At 39.5% G+C, this 10,709-nt stretch overlaps 1 protein-coding gene across 1 annotated transcript in view; it reads right to left on the reverse strand.

The window, feature by feature from the left end:
* RIMS1 (regulating synaptic membrane exocytosis 1) overlaps positions 1–10,211 on the reverse strand; it is a 296,197-nt gene extending 285,986 nt beyond the window's left edge. Inside the window, exon 1 of the mRNA XM_058176391.1 lies at positions 9,509–10,211. Coding sequence (XP_058032374.1) covers positions 9,509–9,696 — 188 coding nt within the window. The 5' untranslated portion in view covers positions 9,697–10,211. The remainder of the gene's footprint in view (positions 1–9,508) is intronic.
* Positions 10,212–10,709: the final 498 nt, after the last annotated feature.

Raw genomic sequence — 10,709 nt, forward strand, 5'->3', positions numbered from 1 at the left:
AATTGGGCAGGTCAGAAAGAGTTAGGAGACGCCCTGTCTACCTGCGTGACTACGTGGAGAGATAACATGCAAATGTTATGCAAAAATTATGTAAATATGGTAAAATGTGTTCTGGGAGGGGAGGAGTGTAATGTATTTGAATTTCAGGAGGGAAATTTAAGCGGGAAAAAAGCACATTGCTGATTGGCTGGTGCTTCAGCCAAATTACTATTTAAAGAGGGGTTTTGCCTGTTGGTCTTTGCTGGGATCACAATAAACTAAAGAGCTGTTGTCACTTGTATCGTCTCCTGCCTCTTCATTGCCCAAACTTAACAAAGATGGTGACCGCAATTGGGTTAGTCACTGTTTTTGTTGGGAAAAGAGGAGGAAGGAGTATTATGTACGTTTGCTACCTTGAGTTATTTATTAAAAATAAAGGTGGGATAAAAATTTAATAAATAAATAAAAATAATGAGAGATTTTACTGGACAAAATTGAGACTAAGGCTGATTTGAATATGGATCTGGCAGTAGATTTAAGAATGCCAGACTACACAAGTGATACCAAAAAAGATGCCACACTGGATTTACAAATTAAATCAGTTGATGCCATAATAATAAAATGCAACATACAAATAATAGATTAGAAAAGTGATATGGACAGCTTTCTTATCTATTATTTTCAAAAGAGATTTGTTAAACCTGTGAAGGAGTTTCTAAGAGGAGACAAAGATAAAATGATGAGAACTCAATTTGTGAGATATTATTTGAAAGGATTAAAGATCAAGGATTTTAAAATAAATAAAAGAAATATAATGTGGATTTATTTAATCAAGGTTACTATGTTTAAATATAGATATATTAGTGCTAGTCCATGATTGTAATAAAGATTAATTATTAGCTAGAGATACATAGATGATATACTTATAGAAAGAGAAAGAGAGGTGGGGGAGATGATACATATATAGTTTCTAGTAGCTCTTAATTGATGTATTTCTAATAGGACCAAATGACTTAAAATACTTTAAAATGGCTTTAAAGATTTGTTTATACATAACAGATATACGATATGGGAAGATATTTCTTTGCTATATTTTTAGAAAAAAATGATCAGTTACTGTGTTAAAAGTAAAAACATATAACATGGATTTATTTGATTAAGGTTAAAATATATGTTAATAAGTTAAAATGGATATTTTCTGATTAGGACTGATCAGATTTTATAATTTGTTTATTGATGAGATTTGAGATATGGGACAAACACATTTTTATCAAATATCAGAGAAAGTGGTAACTTACTAAAATTGTTTGTTCTTGTCTAGAGGGAGAGAGAGTAATTTATTTTATATCTTTTTTCTGATTTTTTTCCTTTTCTCTGCACTTTTTTTATATTCTTAGTATTTGTATTAGATTTTTATCTTTGTAACACAAAAAACTTTCAGGAAATGAATTCATACCACTGTGACAACAGTCCATTCCTATTACTTGTGACACCTATTTATACACCTTGGATTCGAAGGTATCTGATATCAATAGCAGAGACTAACTAACTACATTTCAGTTTATTGCCCACAATCAGAACAAAGTAAGGTAAAAAACTTGAACACTGTAGCGTAACAACCAGTTCGCCCAGCACCGGAAATGTGAGCGCAGGCATCCATCCACGCATGCATGCAAAGTCACAAAATATGGGAATTTGTTCGCGCGCGACGTCCACATACATGCAACGTCACAAAGCATGGGAATTTTCTCGCGCATGCCGTCTGCGTAGGCATGCGGTGTCAGACAACACAGCGATATAGGATGGAATTGCACCTGGGCAGGTGGGTAGGCCCACCCCCACCCACCGGTCGCAACTACCACTTCACCTGAACAGGTCCGAACCAGGAGCAGCCCACCACTGCCTTCTCCAAAACAGCACCTTCCAAATCTGTTCCCATTACTTACACCTTAAAGATAATAAGGAGGGGGATTGCTTTGGTATAATCAAACATGGCAGTGCTGAGGACTGTATTATCTTTAATTCATCAAAATGCAAAATAGTCTAGAGAAAAATGGCCAGAAAAGCGTGATATGGCTTGAAATGAATAAATTAATACTAAGTGTATACACAATTCCTTTTTTCTCTTTCGCCAGTCAAAGGAATATTAAATTTGCTCAAAGAAAAATATTTGTGTTTCTTTCAACTTTCAAATATTTGTGTTTCTTTCAACTTTTTGCCAATGTATTTAATATGTCATAGTTTCTTGTAAGCAACTCTGCTCTTCAGCTTGGGAAATTGAATGATTTTACCAGTTCATGTCACTAATATTTTATATATTCAAAAATATACTTATTATTCTATTCAATTATGACAGAGAAAATTAAAAATAGACTTCTAAATGTTCTACCTGTAAATATAAGAATGAATGTACAATATACTTGTATAGATCACTCCACATCAAATTATCCAAGACAGTGACTTTTTAACATCAAAATAAATGTAACAAATGTAAAGGAAAACTCATATGGGCCATGTTTTTCACAAGAGAAAATGCATTAATGTCTACACTTTACTTTTGTATATGATTTTGGAAACACAGAATTACACAGTTTTCATTATTTGGATTTCTGTCGGCATATTTTTGGGTGAATGAGTTCAGATGTTGAAGAGTATAGAAACAGCAGAGATTTCCACTGTTCAATCTGCTGTAGTCTTAAATTACTAAGAATTAGCATCCAAAGTTATAAAAGTGTTTTCAAATCACTGTTCCGGAGGTGGGCTGCTGCCAGTTTGGACCAGTTCAGGCAAACTGGTAGTTGCGACCAGTGAATGGGCCCGCCCCTGCCCACCCGCCCCAGCACTATCCCGTCCTATATCGTCGTGTTTTTGAAGCCATGCACATACGCAGAAGGCACACAAGCAAGCAAATTGCCATGGTTTTGAACCTGCGCATATAAGTGGAAGGCGCACATTCACATTTTCGGTGCTGGGCGAACCGGTTGTTACATTATGTGATGCCCATCTCTGCACTGTTCCCAAATGTAATGAATTGGTTTTTCCAGGCACTTAGCAATAATCTGGTTCCCAGTACACAGTGCAATAAACTTAAACTTCAGTTATAGAAACTTACAGGTACTATAAGCAATATTAACAATGGTCTTTGCAGTATGAATTTCGTGGTATAGGACATACATGATATACGTGTGTGTGTGTGTGTGTGTGTGTGTGAGAGAGAGAGAGAGAGAGAGAAAGAAACATAACATAAATAGAATAATACAGGTAGTCCTCAACTTACAACAGTTTGCTTAGTGACCATTCAAAATTACAACAGCACTGAAAAAAGTGACTTAGGACCATTTTTCACACTTATGACTGTTGCAGCATTCCCGTGGTCACATGATTTACGTTTGGATGCTTGGTAGCCAACTCACATTTGTGACGGTTACAGTGTCCCAGGGTCATGTGATCATCTTTTGCAACCTTCTGACAAGCAAAGTCAACAGAGGAACCAGATTCACTTAACAATCATGTTACTAATTTAACAACTGCAGTGATTCACTTAACAAATGTAGCAAGAAAAGTCGTAAAATGGGGGGAAACTCTCAGCAACATAAATTTTGGGCTCAATTGTGATCGTAAGTTTATTTATTTTTATTTATTTATTTATCATATTTATATACCGCCCTATCTCCCTAGGGACTCAGGGCGGTTGAGGACTATCTGTACTCTATTTCCAGAAAAACTTAATAGCCATCTGTGATGATAGGCATCTCAGCAAAACCTGTATCACCTTGATTATATGTTCACTCTTAATAAATACACAAGAAGCATCAAAGGAAAATATAGTTCTGCATATCTGATTTATGTCACAAGAGATAACATAAAAACAACCTAGGGAGACACAAGAAAGAGCCAGCTTGTTTTGCTATTATCAGCAGGTGTTGTCATCTTGAATTCTTTCCTTCCTCTTATTTGTTCAGATCAGGTTTCAGAACTAAAGGTTCTTGCAGGTGCAAATTAGATTAATTAAGATCCTGCATGCATGTACTCCACCATGGCTTTATAACCACAAAAGAATGGGTGAAAAAAGCTGATGGATCTTCATGTGTCCTCAAAACTACCACAGAAGCAAAAGGATCTATAAAGAATAGGAATTTATAAATATGCACACTCAGAAATCTACTTTATTATTATTTTTTGTTCTAGTTGGGGGAGAAGACAACTCACATCTAAACAATTTTGGATTTTCCAGCATTTTTTGGAACATTGATAAGGCACTACAGATAAACTAGCTACTGTAAGTCAATTTACAAAACACATTTTTCATCTACAAGTGCAGTTTTAGGGTTGATTTAAATTATTCTTTGCTAAATACTTTTGACTATTATATAGCTTGCTTACTCAGATTTCCTCAATGCCCTCCAGATGTAACTACAGTTCCCAGCAAGCAAGAATACTGTTGAATAGGTGATATACTGCCAATCTTTAAACACAGGTATTACAAGTCGAAAAACTCTCACTAATATATACATTGAATTAATGGTTCAAGCGATCATGGAGGGGTGGGAATGGCAATTTTGGAGATTCTTTTAGAACAGTGAGTCTTAACAAAATGTTATATCATCTATTAACCGAGTATCCAGGACTATAACACTGGAGTACTAGTACGTACATTTTTGCTTGCTCTCATCACTTTACAATTCTAATCATAATATGAAAAACAATAACCAATCATTTTTTAAAAATAGACAAAAGGCTGCTGGATGACCCTAGCCACAGTCCTTTTAGAATAAATTAATACGCTCATTTTTTCAAATTAACTCTTTACTGTGTGATTTTGAGTTAGTCCTAGTAAAGAAGAATATAGTCTGTTTAATTTTTTTTGTCTTAATAAGTAAAAATGACTGCTTGCATTTCTGGATTTATTTTTACTGTTTTTTTCCTACTGCATTTATTTCATTGTTTCTTACATAGAGTCTGTTTAATTGGAAAGGCAGCTCATCTACTGAAAGCATTACCCCTGCACTATTTTACACTAGGAAGTGGGGGAAAGCTGTTTCCCCTCAAAAACTGTTTTAATTACACCTAAAACTCTATGGAGAATTTGCCTGCATATTTCTCATTGATGACAATCTAATATCCCTTACAGCTCAAGTAAACCTTGCCCCAATATGATACCATCTGCGGATAAATCACCAAAACTGCAGCTGCCCAGGAACTACCGTAGAGAGTAATAAAGCAGCATTTCTGGATGGTAGTTAATTACTAATGAATGAAGCAACATATTTTCTTTATATACCTATGCTATTTTATCATTCTTGAACCTTTTTTCAGAGCTGAAATTTAAGAACTGCCCAGATACTGTATGTATAAGGTAAAACTTATAACCATTCCATTACTCTCTACTATTGTAAAGCAGGATACTGAAGTACCGTAATTTAGGAGCCATCTGCAGGAAAGTCAATGCTTAACCAATGTTTAAAAGCCATGATTTTGGTGGCTCCTTCCATGCAGGATGCATGATTAGGGACCTGTAGTGAATGGTTGGAAAAACTCAAGTCAGTGTTTGGGAACAAGACCAGCTGTTCCAGTTTAACTAGCTATTTTAATGTAAGGACAATTGGACTAAACTAACGAAAGTGGCATTCTTGAATCTCTGGGCAGTAGAAGCAACACAGCTTTGGCTATTAGTAGAAATATCAACAAGTGAATGAGAAAATTTACAAAGAATGATTCATATTAAAATAGTATGTCTGTCCACTCAAAATTAAGTCTTACTGAGTTTAGGATTGTGGTTTTAATCAATGCATTTTTATTTTTATCTTGAAATTTTATCTGATTCTTAGCACCTTACACAGTGCTGTCCCACACACAAATGGCAGAAATATCTTTTTCAACCCATCTTGGCAGAAGAAAAGCATATCCCAGAGCAGTAATAACATTTTCCCCAAACTGCTATTCTCTCGCTAAACCAGCTCTCCAATGTGATATTCAAGTGCATCTCCCCACATTTCATCAAACCATTTGCTCGCATACTCTATTACAGTATTGCTACAACACAATAGCTTTCAAACAGTACCATATTGAAATATATATCCAGTAAAAGAGAATATATATAACTCAAGATTGAATTGTGGAGTTCTTGGTGTTTTCTGAGCTTGGTTGTTTGCTTGCAGACATTTCATTACCCGATTAAGTAACATCCTCAGTGCAAGTGAGCGTGAATTTTACTCTCTGTTTATATGCAGTAATGATTCCTGCCAGTTTTGGTGGAGATGTGTTTTGTCCTTGGTCCGTTTGTCTGGTATTAATGCCTGCTTATCTGGGTACTAACTACTAGGCAGGATGTCTTCTGGTCTTTTTGTTTGCTTCTTATTTTTTTATTGTCTCTTTTGAATTGTGTATAAGTATCTTTTATGACTATGTTTCCACTGATGGTGAATTATCATAATACAAAACTTCTAGGAATTCCCTAACATTTGGAGGGGGGGATTGGCTTTATCTAAAGGGCTAACAATTTCCCAGTTGAAATATACCTGCATATCCTTTTATCACTATGGTGAACTTTTTTGTGCTTTTAATAAGCAAGCTGATGTGCTGAATCAAACATGTGAACTTTTCCTAATATGGAGATAAAAGGTTTAGAAACAAAACTAACACAGAGTTGGCAATCTCACCAAGATACTGTGCTATATTATTGTGAAATACTTATGTATACAGTATATAAGTGTGAAATACTTATACATACAATGCTGTATATATACAGATTCAGTTTAAATAACTTAAGCTCAGTTAAAATTGATAAAATTGGCTTAAATCCTATTGAACAAATATTTTTTCACTTTCAGTTTTCTGTGACCTGAGATTTAATTACAGTTTTCGGATTATAACCAAAATACCACACACACACACACACACACATACAAACATCCGATTCCATCTACTGTACCTAATGCAGCAGCAAATTTGTTATTAACCAGATGCCTTTGAATGAAATAAGCTGCTGTGCATGCCCAAGTATAAGAAGTTCCATTTTTCATCACAATCTTTTGAACACCTATTAAAGCAATATAAATTAATCTACCTTTCATGAACAGTCCTCAAAGTTACTTTCTAGTGTGTACAAATTTGAACATTCAAGGGATACGCCTGATCAGGTTTTTAACAAGCTTTGCAAATGGCCTAGCTCCTACTTTTATAGTCTACAATATTGGGAAGCAGCAGAGCAAGAGAGAGGCAGACAAGAGTTCAGACTGCCTTTATGCAATGTCCTTACTTTTGTTACCTGGACCCAGGTCTACCGGCTGTGCTATTTACCTATGCTATCTATATATTACTTAATCCTTTCCAAAGCATGGTGAAGATTCTTGCAAGCATCTTAGCCTATTTTAGACTTCAAGGCTGTGTTACAAAGCTGAAAATTATAGTTTGCTTTTGTTTTTTTAACCTTGGAAGAGAAGAAGATTTTAAATAAATAACTTTAAGAAATTCATCCCAAAACATATTATTAGGAATGCTATTCTAGGACTACATACTAAAAAGATCAAGTCAATATTTAGGACAGGGACCTTAACATGAAGCCGCGGCTGGAGTACATGCCATACACTATCAGTAATAAACTTCTAATAAAAGTTTAAATAGTTCTAGCAGACTGGAAGACATTTCATCTTTCTTCCTCACTATGCATATCCATCATTTAACTTCTCATAATTTATAAAAAATAAACTTTTTTTGTTTAAGCTTGCGTATATTAAAATCTTCCATTTCCTCCTCCTAAAACAAAGATAAACCATATCTCAAGGCTTGAAAATATCAGCTTTCCATCCTCACAGCACCATAAGCCTTAAACAGTACAGAAGTTAAACACTAAAACATCCCCTTCCTTTCTGGTTTCTGAGCCATGAGGAAATAACACAACCTGCCATGATTACTGCAAAAATCTAAATTCCAGCTGATATCAAAAAGATACAACAACACAATAAGAAACGGTATCTCCAGCTCCATTCCTTACATTACACACACAAAAAAGAAGATGAGTGCTTGCAGGGATTCCGTATTGCCATCTATTATAGATGACACAGCTAGCGGGAGGGAATGGAACAGACAAATCATTAGAACTTAGACCTTTTCTTAATGTCATCATTTTGGACTCAATCAAAAGAGGTTTCACAAGTTCATTTGCACACTTTGATAAGAGCAACCAAAATCAGTCCCCCCAGGGAGATGCCGAGAATGCTATCTACCAACCAAAACTTGCACATCAAAGATAGGATTCCCATTTTGCTACCTGATCTGCCAGTTCCATTCAAAAGCAAGTAGGCCTGGGAGATGCTTTTAGACAAAGAAGCCTGAGCCCCATTCATAGGCCCAACCACAATCTGTTTCTATCCAGCGATCCATTAACTGATGACATTAACTTTCAATACATCTGTTTTGCAGGTTAGAAAAATATCCTTATATAATGGACTGGATGTAAAAGAAGTTGGACGGTATGGGGAGAAAATGAAGGGGCTTAAATAAATACTAGAAAGCTCTAAATTATGGCATCTACCAATGATCTGATTCTATTCCCCCACCTATCCAAACCTGTGCAGCAAAAGACCCCCAGGGCATCCAGTTCATTAACTGACCATTGCCAACAACACCTATATACAATTACTATAAAACGGAGAAAAGAAAGCAAATTGTTTTTATTATACAGATTTCTCCATATTTGTGTTTGCCTGAAAGCACCCTTGATCTCATTCACATTCACTACAGTATTGTACATTTTAGTACAGACAGCCCAGAATATAATATATATATATATATATATCTGTGCGTGTGTGTGTATTATATATATATATATATTATGTTAAAGTGGGTTAAAAGGAGGAAGGCGCACCCCAAATGGAGAATTCCTGCAGGTGGTTGATGAAACAAGGCATCACACCACAAAGTCCTCAGTGGCCCAGCTTGGCTTTCTTTGCACCAGGCGGGGGCAGCATGGCAGTTTAAAGACTCTTCCGACTAAGGAAACCGCACCCTATCAGACCCTTCTGAAACAGGGCGAACTATTCACTCCAGGTTAAGGAACTGAGTGATAATGCTACCTCCAAAGCCAAGCAGCCACCCTGGACAGAGAGGCAAGAGACAAACCCATCCTTACTTAGTCCTTCCTTCCTTCCTTCCTTCCTTCCTTCCTTCCTTCCTTCCTCCCTTCCACCGCAATAACTGTGCAATTCCCCCAGGGCAATTATTGGGGGCAAAAGGAAGAGCTGTGATGGGGAATAATATGGAGATAAGAAGTTACCTCAGGAGTGACAGAGGGCTGGGCAGCATTGGCAAGGAGGGTGTCAACGCCTAGTAAATTATCCCTCCCTCCCTCTCTTCCTTTCTCTCCCCCCCCATACCCCATTCATAAAACTCTGCCTCTGGTTCAGTGCCAGCGATGCTGCCGCCGCCTCGCCTCTCCTCTTCTCCCCCCCCCCACACGCCCCGCTCCAGGTTCAGATGCCACCCCCCCCCCCCCCCCCCCCCCCCGCGCGCCTGCCTGGCCCCGGCTTACTTGAGCATGGCCTCCTCTTTCTCCTCTTCTTCTTTCTGGCGGTCCATCACAGCCATAATGATGTTCCGCTCCTCTTCTGTCAGGTGGCTCAGGTCGGGCAGCTCCTGCATGGGGGGAGGCACGGCGGGGGGCCGAGGCCCGCGGGGCCCCAGCGAAGAAAAAGGAGAAGGAGAAGGAGACGAGGACATGTTTGGCAAGAGAGAGAGAGCCAGCGAGAGAGCCTTGCCCGGTTCCCCCTTCGACACCTTTGTACCTTTGGGCAAGGCGAACCCAATCACGCCTCGGCTCGCCGCCGCCTCTTCCTTCTCCTCCTCCTCCTCTTCTTCTTCGTCTTCCTCCTCCTCCTCCTCCTTCTCCCTTTACACTGGAGTCCCCTGTTCATCGGCAGCAGCAAGGAGCTCTTGGGAAGCGGCAGGAGAGGAGGCGGAGACCCGGGCGTTCATGGTTGCTCCGTCCATACAAGCCCCAGCTCCGGCGGCGGCGGCGGCTGCTGCTGTTGTTGCTGCTGCTCCCGCTCCTCCTTCGGTCGGCCGGGTCTCAGGAAGATCGGGAGATGCCCCACAGCCTCTTGCAGCCCATCCTCCGAGGCTGGGAGAGGAAGGGAAGGCGCGGGCAGCGGCAGCGGCAGCTCGACAGGCTCTGTGCACCGTCAGGGCTGGAGGGAAAGGGCGGATGCTGCTGCTTCGCCGCTGCTGCTGCTGCCTCCGCCTGCTGTTAAATGCTCTACTGCTGCTAGCTACGGGGAGGGAGGGAGTTTAGTGTCAGTTAGGCGGAGTCCAAACTGCTTCGCTCCTGGGTAACGCCGAGGTCTGTCTTTCCGAGACAATACGGGCAGCAAAACGTGCCAGATTCCCCACCTTTTTATTCCTCGAGGCGGCCGGAGCGCTGCGCTTGGGAGAGCGAAGGGAAGCTTTTGCTGAAGCGGAGCCTACAAACCTCTCCGAAACACAGCAAAGCTGACTTCGGATTGAAGGCTAGGTTAAGGCTGCCAGCCCAAACGCGGGCACGGGGCTCCGGGGGATGCAAGAGGGTGGGGTGGGGGGGTCTGCAGACGAGTAATCCCAGTTTAGGAACAGTGTGTGTGTTTCCCCGAGAGCTCCAAGCCCGTGCAGGCAACGTCTGCAAGAAACCCCTGGCGATTCGGGGCGGCTTTAATTCCCAAAGCGGCGGGTGTAGCAGAAGTTGGAACCTGTGGCTCTCG

Source organism: Ahaetulla prasina, chromosome 1 (genome assembly GCF_028640845.1).
Source record: "Ahaetulla prasina isolate Xishuangbanna chromosome 1, ASM2864084v1, whole genome shotgun sequence".
NCBI classification, from domain to species: domain Eukaryota; kingdom Metazoa; phylum Chordata; class Lepidosauria; order Squamata; family Colubridae; genus Ahaetulla; species Ahaetulla prasina.